Source organism: Equus asinus, chromosome X (assembly GCF_041296235.1).
Source record: "Equus asinus isolate D_3611 breed Donkey chromosome X, EquAss-T2T_v2, whole genome shotgun sequence".
Taxonomy (NCBI): domain Eukaryota; kingdom Metazoa; phylum Chordata; class Mammalia; order Perissodactyla; family Equidae; genus Equus; species Equus asinus.
The window spans coordinates 40202996-40226968 of NC_091820.1; the positions used below are offsets into that span (position 1 = coordinate 40202996).

Consider the following 23973-nt stretch of genomic DNA (forward strand, 5'->3'; position numbering starts at 1 on the left):
TGGCAGCCGGGGTGAGGCTGAGCCCTTCAGGTTAGCACCAGAACCAGAAAGCTCCAGGAAGTCCCTTCCTTCCCTGGAACCAGGAGGGCATGCCACGTCTGGGTTAATAATTCTTTATTAGGATTCAGGCTCCAAACAAGGTAGAAAGCAGCGGCCAGAGGGATTCACGTAGGGGATGAGGAGGGAACACCAGGCTTGGCTAGCTGGGCCACTGCCAGAGGCCAAATGGGAGCCCTGGGCTGGAAGGGGTCTGGAGGTGGGTGGGCTGGGGCCAGTCTACAGGAGTGGGTGGGGGTCAGCGAATGGTGTATCGTACATAGGGGACCTCAACATCCTCGCCGCTCTCGTCGTTGCAGCACAGCTCAAGCACCAGCGCCCGCACATGGCGGCCCAGCTTTCGCTTCGACACACGGCTTACGATCTCTGTCATCCTGGAGGCGGGGGAGCAGAGGGTCAGGAAGGCAAAAAGCAAGAGAGAGGAAGGGCAGGTAGATGGGGGCTGAGGAGGTGAAGGGCAGTGAACAGGAGTGGGATAGCTGCAAGCCGGGGCTCCCCACCACCCAACTCACGGCTGATCCAACCGTTCCTTGAGCTTGGCGGCTGGCATGAAGAAGGAGTAGAGCATAGACACACCCTGGGACAGCATGGTGATCTCCAATTTATGCTCTGTCTGGAAGAGGAGCGAAGGGGGATAGCAGTGTCACAGGGGTGGACAGGCCAGCGAGTCACCTGCACACTCCGCCCCCAGGTGGGGTGGGAGTGAGGAAGGGGCCTCACCTTGAAGAAGTCAAGGAACTGTTTGAGGGTCATCTCTTCACCATTAGGCTGCAGCCCCTGTACCTCAAAGCGATCCCACAACGTCCACTCTTGGTTATGGTACTGCGGGACAAAGAGCAGGCCAGTGGGATGGGGGCCACCTGAGGGGCTAGCTCCATCAGCCTCCCCCCTCCACTCATGCAGATGGGCTAAGTGAGATCGCAAGCCTCTTTTGTCCAAAACTCACTCTTGTAGCTTCCGTCTCACCCTGAGTAAGCACTGAAACCCTTAAGATGATCAACAAGGCCCTACATCATAGAAATCCTATTCTCTTCTCTTCATCTCCTACCCTCTCATCCTCTCACTCACTCTCCTCTAATGATGTATACTTCCTCAAACATGCCAGGCACTCTCCTACAACAGTGCCCTTATGGAGACTGGTCCTTCTGCCTGGAATGCCTCCCCTCCAGAAGCCTGCACGATCTGTCTCCTCACCTCCTCCAAGTCTGGACTCAAATGGCATCTTTTCAGCAAGGCCTTTCCTGACCATCCCACATTTAAAATCCCAAACCCATCCGCTCGCCACCTGGTACTCTCAAGTCCTCCTTATCCTGCTTTTTTGGGTTCCAAAATCATTTATCATTTTATTTATATAATCTATTTCACAAATACAACCTTAGCACCTATAAGAGTACCTGGCACACAGCAGGTGCTCAATAAATATTTGAGTGAGTGAATGAACGAAGCAAGTAAAAGCACTTAGCATAGTAAGCACCCAATAAATGTTGGCTGCTATTACTGTGTAGTTATTAATAATGTCCTAGGGCACAATTCAAATATCCCATCTTTTCTGAGGGCTTCCACAGACAGAATCAGACCAGTGCTTAGTACATAGAATGTACTTGAAAAATATGGTGAATGAATAAACGAACAAGGGGTGCACAAAAGGAGTAGGTACACATTGACAGAAACACTCACCTGGTAACAGGCTATGCAGCAAACTAGAGCCAGCTCCACGAAAAAGCACCCTACCCACAAACCCACCGCCTGATGCAGGCCTCACCTGGTGACGGGGTGCGGCAAGGGGTTCAGAGAAGCCGAAGAAGGGCAGGGCCAAGTTGAGGAAACCATTCTTGTAGGAGTCAAGCTGTCGGTGCCCCTGCACCACCTTGTAGAGCTCCAGACACACAAGACCAACCACAGCTGCTGTGGTCGTGGCAATGGCTGGGATTATCTTCCCTGCAATCAGCTTGCTCTGTGAGGCAGGAAGGAATCAAGGAAGGTGGTAGTTAAGGTGGAAGAGGCTCAGAGTCTACAGAAGGGATGGAACATGGGGAACGCCAGCCTGGGAGGGGTGGAACATCAGGTCTAGATTCCCCTCACCTTGTGCCGGTCTGCAGGGGGAATGTCATAGTTCTCTGCCCGGAGATTGGATGCAGCCACAATGAAATCCATATGGAAGTTGCTGTCATCATCCTGAGTAGGGGGTCAAAGGGGGAGAGTAGGGAGACAATGAAGAGAGGATCCGAGGAGGAAGAGGCTCCCTGGCCTCTGGGGACACAAGTTTCCTCCACTGTGATTACCTGCTGGGCACTCTCAGATCACAAAGGCATGGCCGGAACATCTATTAGTTCAGGACCACATGGCAGGCCCATGATCTAGTCCCCACAAAGGCCTGGGGCTGCCTCCAGAGCCCCGGAGACCTGTTCTGTCCAGCCCGTCCACGCTTAGCCCACCCCCCTGCCTGCCCAGGGCCCCCACCCAGCACCTTCTCAAAGTCGATGGGGTACATCTTGAACCCACGGAGCTTTTCTGGACTGGGCAGTGTGGCCTTGAGCTCCTCTAGACGGCTGTCATCTGCAGGAAGAGAGGGACACCACCAGCCCATGAGACCCCCGGCCAGGTTCTGAGGTGGAAGCAGGAGCCCAGGGTGGGGTAAAAGGTATTCAGGTAGATAAAGGATTTGAAAAGGAAAGACATCCTGGGAGAGAGGAGGGGCAAGGGGGAGAGGCAGAGCAGGACGACAGAGTACAAACCTGAAGACAACAGAAAGTATAGCAAGAGAGATGTCTCTAGAGACACAAAGGAACTGAAACGAAGACATTAGGAGCAAGTGGAGATGGAGAAATCAAGATGGGAGAGCTGTAGATCTTGGGGAGAATGATGTAGAAAGAGGTGAGGACACATGGAGGAACATACACGGGAGAAGGAAGGACGAAAAAGACATATAAGGAGGGGAAGTTGGGAGGAAATATGTAGATGTGGATACAGAGAAAAGATGGAGAAAGAGAAAGAATATATGAAAAGAGGAAGATGGGGCCTATACAAAGGGTGAGACAGGTAGGAGAAGATTTTATATACATTGTAGATACGTTGTTACATACAGTTGTATACACTGTACACATACACGAGGAAAAAAGTGGAGGAAACATGGATGAAATGAAGGGAGACGTGCAAGGAATATAAAGAGAGGAAGAGGAGGGGGTAGATATTTGGGAAGGAAGATGGGGAGAGGACAGGGGACATGGGAGAAGACATACGGAGAGGAAGACGGGGGAGAGACATGGAAGGTAAATGCAGGGGGAGGTACATAGCTAGAGATACATTATCTATGGAGGGAGAGAGATGCGGAAAGGAACATAGGTGGATAAATACCCAGACCAGGGGTCAGCAAACTATGGCCCCATGAGCTAAATTCAGCCTGCCACCTACTTTAAAAGTAAAATTTTATCAGAAAATAGCCACATCTATTCATTTACATGTTGTGTATGGTTGCTTATGCGCTTCACCTGCAGAGGCGATTAGCTGCAGACACTACATGGCCTCAAAGCCTAAAAGAATTACCATTTGGCCCTTTAGCCCTGATATACCACATGAGCTAGGGGAAAGAGATGGAGCGCTGAGGGGGGAGATATGGAGAGGGAGATGGGGAGGGAGTGTTAAGAGAGAGTTGAGGCAAGATATATGGAGGGCAATACTAGGGTGAAGACGCATACAAAGGAACACAGGGGTGGGAAGAAGGGGGCAGATATCAAAGGAGAGAGACCACCGGTGGAGCTCACATTCCCCAGATAAACAGATCAAAGAAAAAACAGAGAAAAGTTGTTCTTTCCAGGGCAAATACACACAGAGCAGGAGGAACAAACAGCTATTTCTCCTGAGGACCAGAGAGTGGTAAGGAGAGGGAAGGAGGGAGAGAATTTGCCTCAACCGATCCTCTTCATTTCAGAAGAAGGGAGGCTCATAGGAAGGTGTGGGGAAGCTCCAGGCCTGGGGTCACAGAGCAGAGCCTGGGGCAGAGGACTGGTAGGGAGGCTGGACTGGGCAGGGGACAAGTGGGGGTGGTGACTTCTGGCTGATTAGCCAAACACCCTTACCAACAGAGGCATTGGCGCTCTGCAGCTCCTGGTCAGAGACGTGAATCTTGACGCCAGACTTGGGAGTGAACTCGGGGACCTGCACAGACTGTAGGAGTGTGGCCACAGCAGCTCGGTCCCGAGAGCCCATCAGCCCGTAGGCCTGGGCAAACAGGTTGGCAGCAGCCATGATGTAGTCCAGGTGCAGGGGCTGGGAGAAGGCAGGGCCCAGAAGGGTGAGCACATCAGCCCTCACCTGGGGAGTCTCGGCCTCTTTCCCACCCACCCACCCTCCAGCAGACCCTAGGAGACCCCAGGGAGGAGACTTACATTGTTGACATCAAAGGTGAGCGGGTGCGGACAGCGTTTGGGCCCAGACCAGAATGGAGCTCCCGAGCTTGTGAGCTAAAGGAGTAGAGAGACTTCTGAGGAGCAGGACTTGAGAGTGGAGGCCTCTCTAACCAACCTAACTCCTCATCTTGGCCCTGCATGTGCCCTGACTATCATGGCTGGGCACGTGCAGGGAGCCGGAGCCAATCATGAAAGACCCAGACTGTAGGGTCCTGTGGACAGAAGTTCCAACACCAGGCTGACCAGGGCACTTGCTAAGAAAACAACTACAATTCCTGGGCACTCACTTTGTGCGAGACACACAGCCATTTAACAAACTCTTATGGATTGCCAGGCACTGTACTAGCTTAATATAAGTAGACACCAATAAATCCTCACAAAACCCCCCATGAGGTAGATTACTACTATCTCTACTTCACAGATGAGGAAACTGAGGTGCAGAGAAGTTATGTGACTTGTCCAAGTACAAATGGAGCTGGGATTTGAACCCACACTGATTCCTGTGCTCTGAACTCCAAAATTCCTCCCGTATAATCCCTACAGCTCTGGAAGTCAGGTCTGACTCAATCCACACCGCAAGTAAGGAGAACAGAAATGAGAAGTCTCTCACTCAAAGAAAAATGATGGACAGAACAGGTCAGGCTTAATCACTCTTCTGAGATCCCCATGCCTCAAGGCACCTGCCACGGCCGGACTAACGACCGCGAGGAGCCACACACAGAGCCCACAGCAGGCTGCTGTTTCGGGAAAATGCACTCCAGCAAATGGACCTGGCAAGTGGGTGTTACCTGGTCGGGAGGAAAGTTGTGCAGCAGCTGCCGGATGTTGTTCGAGTATTGGGTGTGCCAGTGGTGGCAGGCCCAGGTCACACAGTCGGCCCAGGTCTGTGGCCGCTGCAGCACCAGGCTGCGCTGCACGGCCTCCAGCACCTCCAGGGGTTGGGTGCCTGCCAGCCGCAGGGTCCGCTCCACAAACTTGGGGTCTCTGTCAGGAATTAGAGGGGTTAAAGGGGCAGGATCACACAGCAGCCCCAGGAGTGGGCTCCAGGGCAACCCCACTTTCTCTATGGAAAACTAGTCCTGACCCGCAATGGTAGGAGGTTCAAGCATTCACTGACTCCTGTGCCAAGTGTGCCTGGTGCTGTTCCAGTGGTGAGGAAAGCATGCTCTGGCTGGCGGGCAAGGGATGGGGTGAGGGAGCATCTGGTTACTTACGTGAGGTACTGGTTGACGTTTTCTGCTGGCTGCTTGAAGAGGCCTTCAAACTCATCCCGAGCCCACTACAGACAGAGCAAATGGATTACATGGGGCAGTGGCTGACAAAATGGGTTTCTGGAGGCATTAAAAAGACCATCAGTGAATAAATTAAACAGGAGGAACACAGCTACTTTGGGAAAAGGGAAGCCCCCAACCACTGCTCCCAACCTTCCCTACTCCCCCACCCCTGGCACCTCAATTTAAAAACCAATGAACTTGATCTGGGCAGCGGTTATACTAGTAAATGTGTGAAAAAATTTATTCTTAAGACCTGTGTATCCTACTCGAGACATGTTAAGCCTCAATAAAAAAGAAAAAATTCAGTTATATATGTTTTACCACACACAAAAAAGAAATTCAGACCCAAAACAAAAATGATCCCTCTAGAGGCCCTAGGAACTCAGCTGCAAACAAGACAGAGGCTCTGCCCTCTGAGAATTCCTAGGACAGTAAATGCAGCCACTGGCGAGGGGGGCTGGAGGGTAGAGATGTTAAGAGATTTAGGTTCAAATCCCAGCTCTGCCACATAGTATCTAGTTTTGTGACTTCTGGAACATGTGGTAACACTTACCTCTGCATCCTCCTTTCTAAGACACAAGCTGTAACATAATACCTACCTGAAAGTGTTGCATGAAGGAATGATTATGTATGTATGTATTTAAAGTTTATTTACAACAACCCCAGATACTCAGCAAATGCTAAATGCCTTACAGGAGCCCTGTGAGGCAGATACTACTGTCACCCCCATTTCAGAGGAGGAATCAGAGGCATGGAGAGGCGAAGCCCCAGGTCACACATGGCCTAGTGAGACTGTGGCAGGGGCACAAATACAAACACATCCACTCTAGAACTGCAGGGTCAGAAGGGACAGTGACAGAGCGAACTGCTTTATTCCCACCCCCATACTCCTAAGCATCCTGAATGGTTTGCTCCCAAAAGATCGCACTAAGAACCACTCTGACAGCACAGTGGTTACCCTAAGCTTGTCCTTAGGCTCCAGTTCGTGGCCCCAGTGCCTGTTACCAAGGTGTGTTCACTTTGTAAAAAACTCAGCCAGGTGATTCGTGCACTGTTCTGCATTCTGTACGTATATGCACCATACAGACAGAATTGTCCCAGAAAACGAGTTGTCAAACCCATTTTGAGCTACAGGTGGGGAAACACGAATATGGACTATTAGAGACAAATAAATAACTAGAAGAGACGCTAAGAAATTACCGTTAATTTTGTTCAGCACAAAAGTAGTGCTTGATTAGACAGCGGCAGTTCTCACTTGGGAGCGAGCGATTCTGCCCCCAGGGGGGACATTTGGCAATGTCTGGAGACATTTTTAGTACAACTGCAGGGGCGTGCCATTGGCATCTAGTGGGTAGAAGCCAGAGATGCTGCCTAAACATCCTACAGTACACAAGACGTCCCCTCAAGGATAAACAGATATCCAGCCCCAATGTCAACAGTGGCAAGGTTGAGAGACCCTGTTACCCTCCTTCACAGCAGAAGCATACTGACGTATTAGGGAGGGAAGTGTTGGGATGTCCGTGACATACTTCAGCACAAAGGAAAAAAATTCGTGAATCTAAGGAGAAAATGTGGCGGAACGTTAACAATTGTTAAAATTAGTTGAGGAGTGGCATGTGAGTGTTCACCATACTATTCTTTACACTTGTCTGTATGTTGAAAATTCTTGAAGAGGAAAGTGAAAAAAAAAAGAATGAATCATTCTGAAAGTCTAGGCTGCTGGATAGGAAGTGAGGGAGGAAGGTTTGGAGAAAAAGCATATCTCGGGCTTAGCCTGCCACACCTGAAGGCCAGGGGCCTGGTGGCCCAGAGGCAGGGTGCCTGCTCCTTCCCTCTCCCCGTGAAGCTGATCACCTGCAGGGTGTGCTCGATGGCGTTGGGGAAGTTCTTCAGCGTGCAGATGGGGATGGACTTCTCAGGTGGGTCCTGGCTAGAGTTGTATGACTCTGTTAGGAAGGGGATCACCACCTGCACGTTGCCCTTGGTGCCCAGTGTGCCTGACTCCAGCAGTGGCTTACGGTAGTACACACAGCGGCGATCCATGTACATGCCTGTAGCGGAGGGGACAGCATGAGTGTGGGAATGGAACATCAGGAGAGGACGGGAAGATAGGCACCCCTGACACATGTGCATGCACACACAACTTTGCCCTTGACCTCCTCATCCGCCTCCAAACTCACGGGCATCCACGTTGTCCAGGGCATTGGCCACACCATCCAGGTTTTGGAAGAAATCGTCATCATAGATACGCTCTGTGTCAGGGCCCACACGGTTCTGGTGGCTTGTCACCTGGATGTGTGGATTCATCTGGCGCACAGCTGCTGCGGCCGTGTCAGACTTCAACTTCTAGGGGGGCAATGCGGGGGATAGGGGAACAGAGCTCAGTTATTTGTGCATTCAAACCTCTACAGAGCTGCCCTCCTGAAGGCTGACTTATCTAATGCTGGGAAGAACCAGGCCCTGAGTTCAGAAGGCTCCCTGGTTTAGCAGGAGACAGTCCATGACAGTGCCACATGGCTAGGGCTGTCATGGACGTGGTAGGTGCTCAGTGGAAAGGGCAGCAGTGGACACACAGAGACTGGAGACAACAGGCCAGCCATCTGTTCCTTTGCCTAACCGACATCTATTGTTCTTTCAGCACCCAGGGCTGGGGTACGTTCCCCCAAACAAAACAGCATCCTAGCACACAGACAAGCAGGATCCTTTCAAAGCCCAAGTCAGGTCATGCCCTTGTCTGCTCAGAGCCCTCCCCAGGCTCCCACCTCCACTGAGGGTAAAATGCGTTGGGCCCTATTTTCTCCAGCTCATCTCCTCCCAGCCCTGGATCTTGGCCTGGAGCACTCCTCCCCAGAAGAGGGGGCTCTATTCCCTCACACCCTCCAAGTCCACAGAAATGAGCCCTTCCTTAACCACTGTCTTCAAAACTGCCACCAGTCTCCCAGGTGAGCCTGATCGCCCCCGTTTTGTTTGTTTCCTTTGCACAACACTTACCATCAACATTAACTATTCACTTCACTATTGTATTGTGTTTATTGTCTACTGTTTCTCGTCCCCTACTAGTATCTTTATTTCCTTGGTGTACCCCAAGTACCTAGAACAGTACCTACCTCAATAACTACCTGGTGAATAAATGAATGAATGAAAGGGGAACAGCTCCTGGGCAGGCAAAAATGACACTGTCCCCTCCAGAAGGCTTACCAGTTCGATCCCTATATAACCCAGCTTCCCTCTGTGCAGAGGAGTGAACCTAGCAGGCTTAAAGTGCTCTCCTAGGAGAGGCCTGCTTGTAAGCTTGGCCCTTGGCTGGCGTCTAGGAACCTGGATTTTCAGGAAGGTACTCACCATTCCTTACCTGATAAGGGGTGGCTCACGGTGCCTAGACGGCTTATGCAAACCATGTGGTTTATGCTAAACTCCTGCTTTCTTTCTGGGACTCTGGAATTTGGGGACACACCCAGTGGAGGGTTCCTACATGACCAGCCCTCAGTAAAAACCCTGGGCCCTGAGTCTCTAACAAGCTTCCCTGGTTGGCAACATTTCCCATGTGTTGTTGCTACTGGCTACTGGGGGAGTTGAGCGCGTCCTATGTGACTCCACTGGGAGAGGGCCCTTGGGAGCTCGGGCCCGGTCTCCCTGGACTCCGTCCCATGTGCCTTTTCCCTCTGCTGACTGTGCTCTGCATCCTTTTGCTGCGAAATCATAGCCGTGAGTACGACTATATGCTGAGACTGAGAGTCCTCCTGGTGAATCATCAAACTTGGGGGTGGTTTGGGGAACCCTCAACATACTGTCCCAATTAGCACTAACAAGAGGTCAAGGAAAAACAAAAACAAAAAAAAAAGAGACAAAAAGTGATAGATTCAATAGAAAGGTAATCAACAAATGTTTGTTGAACAACTAACAGAGAAGCTGAAGGAAAGAAAAAGGCGGAAAGCCTCCTTTCCAGAAAGAATGGGAACAAACTTCAGGAGGAAAGTGAGATGGCAAAGCCCCATCCCCTTCCCACACCCTACTCACCGTGACGTCCCAGGGCCGGAACAGAAACTGTCGGTTCAGATTTGACTTCTCAATGGTGTCCATGTCTGTGACAACGATTTCTCCACCCTCTCTGCAGCCCAGCCCAATCATGGCAAAGTTCTTGAGGAGTTCACAGCCAATGGCCCCTGCACCCACCTAGGAGGCAGCCAAGAAGAGACAGAAGCTGGCCAGGGTGACACCAAGTTGGCATGAAGCCACCTATCACTTCTCCCTCCCCCTGAAGACAGCTAGAGAAGGGCAGAGGATCTAGTATCACATCCTGAAGTCCCAGGGCTGTAAGCAATAACCTACAGTCATCAGAGGGAAGACGCACCAGAGAGAGGTAAACAGCACACATCAGGCTTTCCCTCAAGATGAAGAACATGGTGAAAGCCATGCAATAGAAGTATAAAAATCAAAAGACCCTCCTGGGAGGCAGAAGGAGACCCCAGAAGAAGCGGCGAGAGGCCAGGGGAGATGAAGGCAGAAGGTGTCCAAGGGGATCACTCACCAGGAAGTATTTCTGTTTGCCCAACTTTTCCTGCAGGTCTGAGCCAAATACAGCCACCTGCCCATCATAACGATTCTGGCGCTGAGGAATGCAAAGGAAGGAAAGGAGAGTCAGAGAGGGGCCTTGCCCAAAACGCCCCCATGACACTTTCCTCATGGGTTCCACTCACATACCGGCAGGCACTTGTCCTCTGTGAGAGCCTCTTTGTCCTCAGGGAGACACTCCAGGGCATCAAAGTATAGCCACTGCATGATGGGCATGAACTTCCCAGAGCAGGCCTGGGGATTGGGAAGGAGAGGGGAAGTAGTCAGTGGTTAACTGGGGCCTGACACAGATGGACAGCAAGTGATGGAGTCAGGGAGGTGCCTGGCCTACTCCCAACCCTGTCCTTCTCCACCCATGCTGACCTTCATGATCTCCTGGGCAGCCAGGCCCCCAATGAAGGCGTTTATGGGCGCCAGATCCCCTGCAGCCACATATGCCAGCTTCCGGATGAGGTCTTCATCCAGGTTGTCCTGCTGCACTGCTGGCTGGGCTCTAGCATTCACAGCCTGTGCTAGGGTCACCAGCTCTGCTGCATCCTCCTGGCGGGGCAGAAGGAACCAAGAGCACACCTGTCAGACCACTGTGGGAAGGGGGGGTGGGGGTGGAGAAAGGAGGGAGAGGGAGAGACAGGGTGGACAGGCAGAGGCATGGTGGGCCTCAGTGCCAAGGTCACGTGCCCTGGCTAGCTCACCCACCCACTCACCTCATTGCGAGGCCGAGGGGGCCGACCGTGCTGAGCACAGAACTGGTGTAGGGCCTGGAAGCCAATGTGCAGCTGGGCAGGGCGGGAATACTTGGCGAAATCTGTCATCACAAAGTCCGGCTCTGCCAGTGAAGCCAGCAATGATTTCTGTGGGGGGAAGGATATCAGAACCAGAAGAGAGGAATGGAGAACCTGGAGATGCCCAGAACCACCCCTCACAGCCCCCTACTCCCACACTCACAAAGCTGATCTTCTTAGGTACTTTGACCTGACTGACAATGCCTCCACGGATGTAGTCGGAGAAGTTGGAGGTGTCACAAATGCTAAAGGTGTAAGGACCTAGGAGAAATGGGAAAGCTGTCAGGCTACCCATCCTCCCTAAAACCCACAACACCCGCAAGATAAGGAAAAATCCATGCCTGACCCAGCTCAGACATCAGACGCCATCTCCTCTCCACCCCAAGTTTCACTTGAACATCAGAAACCATCTCCCCTCTGCCCAAGAACCAGTTCAGAGCCCATGAGACACTGTGTCCTTGGACCCAATCTACACTGGAAGACTGTCTCTGTTCTCTGTCCAAATCAGCTCTGACATGAATGGATTCTCTGATCTGCTTGGTTCTAACACCAGAGACCTCTTCCCCTTCAGCACAGACACCAGGGACCTATTCTCCTAGAAACAGCTCGAACACGAGCTAGCATCTCTCCCCCATGCCCACTAGCTCTGGATGGACCTCAGAGGACTGTCTCTGGTTCATCTCAGACACCCAGGATGTGTCTTCCCTCACTTCAGAACCCAGGCACATGTCTCCTCCTTTCAATTCCCTGGCCAGAGCCCAGGGACATACCTCCTATCTCCCCTCTGATTCACCCATGGCCCTAGCTCACCCAGGACTTTGATCTCCATGGGCTGACTTCCGTTGAGTTCAATCATGCCCTGTACTTCTGAAAAGGAGACAAAGTCGCCACTCTCAAACCCATGTCGAGCCTCATCCAGGCAGGTAACCACACCGGGGCTGTCCTGGTTAAAGGAGGAGTGAGCCTCAGAGGCAGGCTCAGGGCATCAGAAGCAGACAAGAAGGCCTGCTGCTGCCCATGTGCCTGCCAGGACCCCTGAGGCTGGTCTCCTCACCTTGGTGACCATAGAAACCATAGCACTGAGTGGCTGCTCCCCATTGGAATCTGTGAGGATCATTTCCTCTCCAAAGTCACAGAAGAGCTGCCTGTAGAGGGAGGCAACAGGGCTGATGCCCAAGTCCCATGCACACAGGGACCCCATGTGTCCCTCAAGATACAGCGAATACTTGTTGAGCAAATTCAGCCCAACACTACTGGGAATCAGACGGTGCTCATGCCACACGGGGAGAGGTGAACACACAGAATCCAAAACCCGGGGGGCCGAGGCGGGCTGAGGACAGTGAGAGCTTAGGGGTCTTGGCCAGGGCCTGGCAGGGGTAAGGGGAAAATGGTGGGGGCACTCACCCAAATAGGCCCCTCGTGTCTGCCACCACCAGCTTGATGCCACGGCTATGACAGAACTCACCCACCCGCAGCTGGTCCTCCAGGGGGGTGTTGGTGAGGACCACCACCTGTGGAGAGGTGGAGGCTCAGGGTGAGGGCCTGGCATTCAGGTGAAGGGAGAGAATAATGGAGGAAGGCTGGTGCCAGGGCTCAGGGAATCCTTAAGGCTTTGCTGGTCCAGCTCTCTTTCACAAACACAAAGTATAGACTCTGATACTCTGATACAAAGTATCAGATTCAGCAAGGGTGATGCTCAGCAGAGTGAAATGTGAATCCCTAGACCAAGACAGACAAGCAAGGTAAAGAGGCAGCTGGGAGGACAGAGTTTGGAGAACAGCTGACTCATTTATTTGCTAACACCCACTGCTGCCTGCCTACAACCCTGCCATGCCTTGGGAGGCAGAGAAGAAGTAAAACTCTGTCCCCAGCCAAAGTCTGAGCTCACTCCTACCACACCCACTTACTTCCAATTCTCAAGATGATGCCTGCCCAGCCATGATCCTTGGGACTTTGCTCTCTGCCTGAATGCCCACCCTCTCCCACTAGGGTGGGCACCTACTCCTTCATCAGGGTCCAGTGGCAGTGCCTTGGCTGGCCGGGACACCCCAGGGGAGAACCTCAGCTCCCACAGCTCCACTTTCTGGCCCAGAGTTTTTGTTTAACAAACAACCAGATGGCCCCTATAAGGTGCTAGCTGCTATTCTGAGAGTTTAGCCCTCACAAAAACTCTACAAAGTGGGTATTACTACCATTCCCAAGTCTACAAACAGGAAAAAGTAAGGCTCAGGAGATTAAGTGACCTGCCTGGGGTCATATGAGTAGAATTCATAACCACTATGCCTCACTGTCTGTTCACATCTTACCCCCTGAAAAGGCAGGTCCAGGGTCTAAATTTTGCCTGCATCCCCAGCGTGAAACTGGAGCACTGGCCAAGCCATCACATATCAAATAAATGAACAATTCAGACATGGGCCCTGAGAGAATTTGGCAGGAGGCTGGGCAGTGCCTAAGGTACCTGGAAGCCACTAAGGAAGTCCTCGACGAGGGGCCCGGTATAGGCGCTGACAGGCACGTAGCTGTTGAGCTCAGCAAGGCGGGGCTGTGAGACCTCAGCCCGGTTTTTACCGATGTCCTCCTCCCGCAGGTAGAACTGCAAACGGGAGTGGGAGAAGAAGTGAAGTGGCTTCAGAGCCCAGGTGGGCTGGTGGATTGGCAGGGGAGAAGGGGGCTAGGAAGAGGTACCTGGGAGGAGAGGTCAGCCCACTGGGCAGTGCCCTGGTCATGTAGGGTGACAGCCTTGACCCCACCAAGGATGATGTTCTTGGCAATTTCCACGCCCAGGCCCCGAAGGCCTGATACCAGTACGCTGGATGTCTGGAGCCGCTTCATTGCTTCGTGGCCCAACACGTACCTGCCAGGTTAAGGGGGCGTTCCGAGTCAGGGCCTGGCCTTCATGACCCTATCCTCTCAGTGCCCCACTCCCACCTCTCAGCCCAACCTCGGCCCTACTTACAGCTGCCGGGAGTAAAGGCCCTCATCTATGTCTGCTTCACTGCCGTTCTTCGCCATTCCCTAGGGATGGAGGGGAAGAACAGGTTCAGGGAGATCTGCAGGAGTAGGGTGTGGACAGACAGCCAGTGATACAGAAGACTTTCCCACCCACCACCCCCGCCACCCTGCCTGCCAATCTCCAGGAAGAAGACACTCACGTTGGTTGGCACCGAGGGCACTTCGGACAACACGGAGTGAGCAGGGGAACAGTTAGAACCCGGCTTTGGATCAGGCCCGGACACGCGACGTTTCTTGGACAGCGGCGAGCTGGACATCTGGAGGGAAAAAGGAGGGTCAGAGGTGAGTATGAGGCACGTAGGCAAGTGTTTCTGTTGGTTAGTGGAAACTGTGGGGGAAGGGAAGACTTAAAGGCTAGCATCCCCATCTTATAGGAGGGGAGACAGGAACAGAGAGTTGAGGTGACGTGCCCAGGGTCACACAGCTGGCAGAGCTAAGATCTGAACCCAGCTTGTCTGGCTTGCGATCCATGCTGCTGACCACTAGGCTATTCGCCTTTCTCCCCAGCCCAGCATAATGAGAGAGACATTCCAATCCTGTGGGGTGAAAGGAATGACAAGAACGTACTTGCGGGCAAGTCAGAGGAGGGATGGAGATTCAGGTCAGACCCTGCCACTCCTTGACAGATATCATTTAACCCCCATGGGCTCAGTTCCCTCACCCCTAACATAGGGGTGACAATACCACTTATCTACCTCACAGGGTTGTTGAAGTGATGAGACAGAACACAGACCACAGAGCCTGGAACAGGGCAGGGACGGAACAAGCAGCTTCTCTTCTCCCCTGACCCCAGCAACAGGGCTGCAGGAGGGAAACACGGCTTGGACATCTGTCAGGGTGGCATTACAGCAGGAGATACCTTGCCAAGAGGCCAGTCCACAGAGGGGCTCACGGAGGAGAGTTTTACAAAGCCCAACCCATGCCCCCAGCACTGGGAGAGAAAACACCCAGGCCAACAAAGGAGGTCACAGGGAGAGAGAAAACACACGCTTCCCAAAACATGTTTGCATGTGGAGTCCCTTGAACAGGTTAACAACAATAAGAAATGAATATTTATTAAAAGAGTCCTCTCTGTGCCAGACAATCAGACTGTCCTTTATGAGCTCTGCCTCACTTTGTCCTCAAGGAACCCCCATAGGGTTTGGACTACTATCTAAAACATCCTCCTATTGACACTGAAGGAAAAAAACTCATTCAGGGACGTTTGATGACTTGACCGAGGTTTTCCCACAAACAGAGTGTGGCCAAGCTGGGTCCAGACCAGGATCTGCTGAGCCCGAAGCCCAGGCTGCCACCCCGTGTGATCACATTTCATCCCCTCAATGGTCCTGACCCCGCAAGGCAGGGCTGAGCCGCCTTGCCAGACAAATGGGAAAACCTGAGCTCACGAGGTCAAGTTAACTTGCTGAGGGTCACACACCAGGTCCCAAAGACAGAACAACACAGCCTGCTGTGGAAGTCAAACCTGGGGCTGGGGTGACCAGATCCAGACGCTGGAGACTCCAGGACCCTAAGTCATTTCCCCCCGCCCCCAACGCTCCTCTCGGCCTCTGTTCTCCCCCAAGCCTTTTCTGACACCCAATCACACTGAGTATCCCCACTGTACCTAAGATTCCATCTTGGCACCTGTCACACTCCAGCACTAAGCAAGATGACAGGAGCTCCCTACCGTCTACCAAGAGCTTACTGCTTGTCAATCACAGGGTAAAGGGCTTTGTCTAATTCTAACAATGCCCACGAACCAGATAACCTTATGCCCACAACACAAATGAAAACAAAGGCTCAGAGAACTCCAATCACTTGCCCAGAATCACGCAGCTGGTGCGGGACCGTTTGGCAACTGCCTCCTGGGAGAATAGAGTCAGGACTCAGCTCAGGACCCAGTCCACAGGGCTAAGGGATGAGGGGTGAGGGAGGAGGACCCAGGAGGCAGGAAGCTGGCAAGGGCCCCTGAATTGCTGGCAATGCTAAGAACCAACCTAGTTAGGAGGAGGCTTGGTGAGTTGGTAGGGAGACAAAGGCAAATCAGACTTTTCCATTTACTGACTTGTCTGATCTGGGGGTCTCGTTTTCTCCAAAAGCAGGAACAAATGGACTATCCTCAAGGGGCTGCTGGGAAGGTTAAAAAAGTCAAGGTCTGTAGTCAGAACCCAGCAACCTGAGTTGGTAAATCAGCTCCTCCCTGACACCTGCAGTGGCCTCCATTAGTTATCTCCTTGCCTTGTCAGTGGTTTGCTTGTTTGAGACACACCATCTCCCTCCTCCCTAAATCAGAGATGATCCAGGGCCAAAAGGATCTTTTCTATCTGGACCTTTTACCTCTGGACCCCTAGTGCTGGCAGCAAGGGTCTAAACAGGTTTTGGCTGATCATTCAAAAGTGGATTTCAACTGGAGAGATCTGGAACAGGCCAGTCTCAAGGCAAGCAGAAGGGGTCTAGGACAGAAACTCCAGAGGGGAGCTAAAGATCTCCCACCCCCAGCACAAAATCGATCCCCTTTCTCCTTCAACATATGCTCAGGCCCCAATTAGGATGCGTATACTAACAACTGTTCAGCAAAGCTGAACTGGGTGGGGCTTAAAGAGTTTCAGAACTTGCCTGGGTCTCCAAACTGGTGATTTTGAACCCTGAGCATTCTCTACCACCCAAACCAGAGAAGAAGGTTTGAGGTAGGAGTCCTGCAGCAGGTTTGAAAGGGGGGCAGCACAGGGCCAGGTTATCAGGATGGAGAAGCTAGGGCACAGGATGCTGGGGCCTGTCAAGCCTCCTGGGAGGGAATAACCGAGAAGTCCCTGGGAACATAAAAGAGAGCAGTCAGGAGACAGTTGCCTGAGCCCATGGAGGCTCAGAGGAAGATGGGAAAGGGGATGTTAGAAGCCCTGGGGGGTGGGCAAAGTTGTTAAGACTCAAATCTGGGTCTTTGGAAAAGGATTTCTTAGGGAAGGGCCAGGAAAGTACACTGGAGGCCCCCAGGGGCTGCAAGGAGGTGGGAGGGCAGTTGCTGGACCCCATGGAAGCTGCACAGAGAATGCGTGGGGGGTTCTGGGGACCAAGGAGGCTGCAGGAAGATGCTGGGGTTGGGGAGAAGGGGTGTTCTCCATCAGGAGAATGCTGGGGCCCTGAGGGTTTCTGGGGGCAGACGTTGGTGGCAGAGAGAAATCTTTGACCAAAAATAATAGGGACTTGCAGGGGGAGAGGTGTCTCTGATACTGATGCCAGAGTCCCAGGAGGCTATGAGGGTGGATGCTGAGGCCCAAGGTGGGTTTGTGGAGGGACTTCTATTGGAGCACAAAGGCCCTGTGTTGACCTCTGATTGGTACATGCTAAGTACCGCACCTGCTCTGAGGGAGTGGAAAGGGGAGGCTGAGCCCAGACAGTTCTGGCCCTGAAAAGTTGAGTAAGCAGATACTGGCTAGATCCCCAAGTGGGGTTGGGTTTCTCTAACCCATTATGTGGGATCCCATGGAGGATCTGAGAGTAGATGCTAAAAAGGGAGTTTTCTACTCTGATGGGGAACAACTGGACCTGTTTGGAGAGGGGACATCTGACGATGATGCTGGAGTCCTACAAAGCTGAAAACAGAAGCTGAGAGCCTCTGACTGAAGATGCTGGGGACCTTGAAAGGCTCTGAGGGCAGATTCTGAGGCCTGACGCAAGGTTAAGGGATCTGTGAGAGGAGCTGGAGCCATGGCTGGGTTTTGAAGGCAGAGACTGAGTGAAGGGTGGGGTTTGAGAGGCCAGTCTCTCTGACGGAGGGGGCTAGAAGCCAACAGAATCTGCAAAGGCAGATACTGGCCGGGGAATCTCTGATGGAGAATTATGTGTCCAAACAGTTCCTCCCTGCTGTCTGGTCCCCTGGGAGGCTCTGAGGGAAGATACTGGGGGTTAGGGGCATCTGATGGAGGAGATGCTGAGGCCTGCAAATGGTAGTCTCTGAAGAGAACACTAGAACCATGAAAAAGCGGGCATTCCCTTAAAGCAGAGGAAGTCTCTACAGACAGATTCTAGGAATTAAAGGAGTCTCTAAAGGTAAATGCTGAGAAGTACCTCTGAATAGAAATGCTGGGCCCAGAGGCATTTCTGATGGAAGATGCTAGGACCAGGGTGGGGCTGGGAGACCTCAGAGGGGTCTCTGACAAGGAGGCCAGGCCCAAATAGCCCTTCACAGGGTCTAGTCCCCCTGGAAGCTCTGAAGGCAGATGCTGTGTGCATGTGCAGTGCGCGTGAAAAAAGATGCTAGAGAAGACTCTCAGAAATGAAGACCGTATGGACCCTCCCAGGGGTCTGGCCCTTCTTAGAAGCTACGAGGACAAATGCTGAGGAACTAGGGATGGCTGGAGAGAGATTCTGAGAAAGGTCTTTAATGGCATACACTGGTGGGGGGCTTTGACCAGAAATGTGGATCCCGCAAGTCTCTACCGCGTTCGGGGGGAGTTCTGATCTGCAACACAAGGTTCAGGACGGGGTCAGGTCCCTGACTAGGGATGTTGGACCTGAGTCTCTGAAAGCAGACCGTGGTGGTGGTGGGGGGGGGTGTCTGACCCCAAGGTCAGATTTCAGAGGGACTGAGCTGGTCCCAGATGGGAAGTGTCGGCCCCGCCCCAAGACCTGCGTCCCCTACCCCCAACCCCCTGCCGCCGATCCCCTAGTCCGAGTCACCACAGCCCGCTCCGGCATCAGCCTGGCCCAGCGCCAGCCCAGGACCCTCCAATACTTCCCGAAACCCCTGCCCTGGCCAAGGCGTTGAGAAGGGCCATTTGTTACCAATGCCGGTTCCCCGGGTCGCGCCGCCGCCAACTCCTCTAGGAGCCGAAGCCAAGCCCGGCCGCCACCCTCCTCCTTCTCCTCCTCCTCCTCCCCGCCGCCTGGGCTGCCTAGAATCGCCGCCGCCGCCTCCGCCGCCTTCTCCTCCCCCGGCCGTAGTGGGTGCGCTCGTCCCTGCCACCTCCTTCACCTCCGCCGCCGACACAAGATGGCGGCCGCTGAGCCCGAGGCCGGAACAAAACCTTGGTCCCCACCCCCAGAAACCCGGATGCAGGCAGGCCGCGCCCATTCATGAATCATGTATAATGGTCTCTGCCCGTCTGTGACTCATTCAAAGAGGAATAGCTCCACCTGGTGGCTACTACGGCAGCAACGAGGAAAACAGATAAAACAACGTAAGGCCACGCCCCACGGACCGTGAATAACGAATACACTGTTGCTGCCAGGGAAACCAAGAAAGGCCATCAAGGCCACACTTCCTGACAATGAATTATGCATGAGGCCGGGTGGTTGCTTGACTAACACCCCGCCACCAGAAAGCCAAGGTTAAAACATGAAAACCACGCCCAACTGCTCATAAATAATGAATAATCTTGCAGCAGCCCGGAAGCCACAGAGACCAAGGCCACATCTTATTATGAATAATGCATGAGGTTCGGTGGGCTGGAACAAAAGGGATAGGTCCGCCTATTGCTGCGTCTCACACCCTGTAAGCCGGGAAATAAGGCTACTACGGAGAAAAAACACTGCCCCGGCTCATGAATGGTGAACAACGCTGCTGCAGCAGCTCAACCTGGAAACTCAGAGAGGTCAAGCAAGGTCCCATCCAGTTAATATGAACTATGCATGAGGCTGGATGGACAGAAACACTCAAGGCAGCCCTGCCCAGCAAGTAGGGATTATGGTACTCCAGCCAAGGCAACATGGCCACGCCTTCCTGTTCATGAAAAATGAAAGACGATGCTGCAGAGCCACAGGGGAAACCCAGGGGAAGTGTAGCTGCCTCTTTCCCACCCCTGACTAACTGCACATGAATCAAGGCTGCCTTGGTCCAACCAAATCCAGACTCACTACATGCCTTTGGCAGGTGACTCAGTTTCCACAACTGTAAAATGGGTGTAGTAATTGAACTCACCTACCTCATAAAGGCAAAATGTGTTATTATGAAACTCAGAGAATGTGAATTATGGAATGATCTCAGAGCAGTGCTGGCACAGGGCACTGTTAAATTTTTTAAGTATTATATATTAATATAAAGGTAATATGTAAATATATATTTACATTAATATAAAATTAGTTGTGGGTGAGGGTATACCCAGCCACTAGAGAAACCCCCAACTTGGGGCATTATTTTAAAAGTAATGCCTTGAAACACCCTCCTAGAAGGACACTGGAAAACAGAATGCCAAGGCCACCAATGTCCATTAAATAGGTAGGATAGACTACCAGGTCACCAGAGATACACTTGTATACCAAAGCCAAAGGCACACCATAAGCACCCAATACATTTCTGTCAAATAATAATAGATCACATTGGTAGACTGCTAGCACCACTAAGTGGTGGCTCCTGTAGTGTGTCCTTCACATTCATTGTGCCACTGATCTCAGGAATGCAGAGCAGGAAATGGGTTTCTTCTTTTCCTTCAAGTCTCAGCTCAAAGGTGATCGCCTTAAAGAGTTCTTAACCCCTCACAAAAATCATTTCTATCCACGGATGACTAGCTGTGTGACCAGGGGCCAGACACTTCACTTCTCTGGGCCACTGTTTCCCCACCCATAAGTTGAGAACATTAGTACTTACCTTGTGATGGAGTTTAAATGAGTAAATATGTAGAAAGGACTTAGAACAGCACCTGGCACATACTGCCATATGACTAACATTAGTAGCAGTACCATTAAATTTGGGGGGGCATTATGACATTTGATTAAGACTGCAAACTCTGGAACTAGACTGACTGGGTTTGAATCCCGGCTCAGCCACTCACCGACTGTGAGTAGCCTTAGGCAAATTACTTAGCCTTCCCCGTGTCCCAGTTTCCTCATCTATAAAATGGGATAATAATAACCTCCCTCCTAGGAGTGTTGTGCGGATTAAATGGGTTAATAAAGTGCTAAATGAGTGTAAACTAATCTGATCATCATTATGCCCATACCCATTTTTCAGGCTCACAGCAGGATTTGCCAAAGATCACACAGCTGGCAAGGATCAATGGGATTTGAATCTAGAGCCTTTATTGTTAATCTGGGATTACTGGGCCATAAGGAATGAACAATACGAGGCCTCAACCCTTCGCTAGACGCAAGGCTTAAAGCCTGGAACCTATAGGGAAAGGCTAACAGCGGATCATGCAGATGAAGCCATAAAAGCTACACCCCTCATGAATTATGCACAACACCCCTAGAAAAGCCACAGAAAACTCGGGGCGCTACTCACCTTTGCGATTAATCAGTGAGCTCTAGTTTGCCTGGCAGACTGCAGAATGCCCTTTCAGCACACCCTTTCAGCATGCTGATCCGCCCCCTCGTGAATAATTCACAAGCCGACACTTCCAGCGGACCAGGTGCGAAAGAAGCAAAAACGGGCTTCCCCAACAGCCCCACCTCCTCATGAATAACGAATAAAGCCGAGGCCAAAGAGGGCCCGGCGGCACCCTGTCCCCTAGGGACGAGCCTTGCACATTGGGCTCCGGCGTCCCTTCCACAGCCCTAGAAACGTGTGGGCCCAGACGTGTCTGGTCTCCCCGCTCTGAGTGCCGGAGCGCGAGGGGGCCTCGTCATTAACCAGAGGTCACAAAGGCCACAATGTCTTCACATTGCCACGTCGGTCCTGAAGGTTCCTATCGTCACCAGGACCTATGTGAACCAAGCGCTCTCAAAATTCCGCCTCGACTTCAGGAACCTCTAACTTCGCTTCTCCCCTTAGGGAGCATCCCAAATCCTGCCCCATGGACAAAGTACTCATACACGGACTCTAACGGTCTCCCCAAACATCCCCCTAAACCCTGTCTCCTAGGGGTATAAACTCTGCCTCCGAGGGATATATAAACGCTGCCTCTGAGGTATCTCCTAAAACAGATTCCCAACTCTCACCCCAGCGTCCCCTAACGCCACTTCCTAAGGGCACCCTCAAAAATAGCCACCCCTAAATGCCACCCCAGGCCCAGAGCCTCCAAATATGGTTATTTGGGGATCCCCGAAAGTGAGCCCCCTCCCTCAAATGCTGTCCAGGGGTTTGGGGGCACCGTACTCCAGCTCACCCCCTGCGCCGGGCGGAAGCCTCGCCTTCCTGCTGGAGATGAGCCGAAGCCACGGGGCAACGGAAGAGAAAACCACCTCCGTCGTACAAGAAGAGCCAGAGTTTGCGCGGAGCTCGGAAGCGCGGGGCCTTGGAGGGCCCCCGGTTTGGGATGTACCACAGATGCTTAGCTAGAGGGGCGCCCGCCCCTACTCCAGCGCCGTCGGCGCCCTTGTCAGTCCCAGACACCCCTACGGGTTGTGGTACTTCCCAAACGCGCGAGGCATGCTGGGGGTGGTAGTCCTGTCCAGCCTGTGCCTGGTGCACGTGGTGGGCATCAGCGCCCAGGGTATGGGAAAATGTAAACCTGGGCTGTAGAATTCCGGGAACTGAGCTCGGGGAGGATGGGAAAAGGGAGCGGAACATGGGACTACCTCCAGATGGAAAAGCACACCCATCCTACAGATGGGAAGGCTGAGGCTTAGAGGGCCAAAGGGGTTCATTCATTTGACATTTATGGAGCTCAAGCTGTGGGCCAGGTGCTAGGGATTCTTCCTTGCCCTCACGGAGCTGACATTCTAGCGAGAGAGGCAGACCATAAATACAACAAATAACTAAAAATTATAGTTTCACATATACATATGCATTATAATAGATACATATGACTATATAGTATAAATTATATAAAATAAAATGTACATATAAATATTATATAGTTTACATGATAGCTAGTGTCAATATGTAAATAATTTACATCTGTATGTAATAAATGTCTTATATTAAATACATTGTGTACATTCTATATTCATATGTGAATATATGATTCAATATATATGTAAATATGTGTTGTATATATGTGATAACTGCCAAATGCTATGGAGAAAAATAGAACAAGGTAAGGGCAAATCTGTGGGGACAGGTTGCACTTTTAGATAGTGTGGTCAAGGAAGGTCTTGCTGAGCAGGTGATGTTTGAGCAACGGTGTTTAACACAAATATGCCTTTGCCACCTTATCCCAAATTCTGTATCTCATATCCTGTCAACAACCTCCAAATTTGTTCATTTGAAAAAGATTATTGAGTGCCTATTAAGTGCAGGGCACTGGGAGCATAGCAAAGAACACAGCAAGGAGACTGTCCTTGCAGTAGGCAAGACACTCTTCCCTCAGATTTTTCTTTTCCTTCTTCTGTATCCTTTGCCTCATCTCAGAGAGACCTCCCCTGATACCCCATGTACAGTCGTCAGGGAATGCCTCTCTGAGGAGGGGGCATGCGAAAAGTGAGGAAGCGAGCCATGTGTGGACATGAGGGAAAGCATTCCGGACGGAGGAGGGAACGTCAGTTGCAAAGTCTTAAGGTTGGAAGTTCTTGGCAGGTTTGAGGAAGAGCACGGAAGCCTGTGCTGGAGGGGAGTGAGGAAGAGATCGTTGGGAGATGAGATCTGAGGCTGTCAAGTAGGGCATTGTAAGTCAGACTGAAATGTTTGGTTTTTATTCTAAGATCTGTGGGGGGCCGTAAAAGCAGGGGAGTCACATTATATAAATTATGTTTTAGAATAAACAATCTAGCTGCTCTGTGTGGAGAGAACAAACTGTAAGGGGAAAGGGGGAAGCAGAAAAACGAGTGGGAAGGCCACTGCAAGAGTCCAGGAAATGATGAGAGGATAAGGCTCAGGCGGTGAAAATGGAAGTGGTGAGGGGGCTTGGACTCTGGATTGATTTTGAAGGTAAAGGCCAGGATTTGCCAAGAGATCAGACATGGGGCATGAAAAATAGAGAGGAGTCCTGGCTGACTGGAAGCAGCCTGAGCAGCTGGAAGGATGGAGTTGTCATCCACTGACATGGGAAGTATGTCATGAGGAGCAGGTGTAGG

General features: G+C 51.9%; 1 protein-coding gene across 8 annotated transcripts; it reads right to left on the reverse strand.

The window, feature by feature from the left end:
* Positions 1-97: 97 nt before the first annotated feature.
* UBA1 (ubiquitin like modifier activating enzyme 1) lies at positions 98-22336 on the reverse strand. 8 transcript variants are annotated; one of them, XM_070502717.1, is made up of 27 exons: positions 22125-22180; positions 21302-21720; positions 14244-14360; positions 14048-14106; positions 13777-13945; positions 13550-13684; positions 12496-12602; positions 12146-12236; positions 11902-12034; positions 11255-11352; positions 11014-11160; positions 10673-10849; positions 10439-10543; positions 10266-10346; positions 9755-9910; positions 7918-8083; positions 7592-7788; positions 5678-5742; positions 5252-5447; positions 4443-4517; positions 4134-4323; positions 2525-2613; positions 2140-2232; positions 1820-2011; positions 778-879; positions 570-670; positions 98-431 (listed from the first exon to the last, which is right to left on the reverse strand). In XM_070502717.1, exons 3-27 carry the CDS (start codon positions 14358-14360, stop codon positions 296-298), a joined length of 3177 nt encoding a protein of 1058 aa, XP_070358818.1. In that variant the 5' UTR covers positions 21302-21720; positions 22125-22180; the 3' UTR covers positions 98-295. The 8 variants fall into 8 exon arrangements, with proteins under 8 accessions (XP_070358818.1, XP_070358819.1, XP_014723086.3 ...); XM_070502718.1 differs by lacking the exons at positions 21302-21720; positions 22125-22180 and adding exons at positions 16702-16895; positions 18868-19067; XM_014867600.3 differs by lacking the exon at positions 21302-21720 and having other exon boundaries at positions 22125-22336.
* Between the last annotated feature and the right edge of the window lie 1637 nt (positions 22337-23973).

What these genes read in the sequence shown, in the direction of transcription:
- UBA1 (XM_014867600.3), bottom strand. Translation starts at nt 14,360, where the DNA reads ATGTCCAGCTCGCCGCTGTCCAAGAAACGTCGCGTGTCCGGGCCTGAT. An exon ending in ACTTCCTTAGTGGCTTCCAG is followed by an intron (nt 12,603 to 13,549) that starts GTACCTTAGGCA and finishes ACCTCTCCACAG; the next exon opens with GTGGTGGTCCTCACCAACAC. An exon ending in CAGAGGACAAGTGCCTGCCG is followed by an intron (nt 10,347 to 10,438) that starts GTATGTGAGTGG and finishes TGCATTCCTCAG; the next exon opens with CGCCAGAATCGTTATGATGG.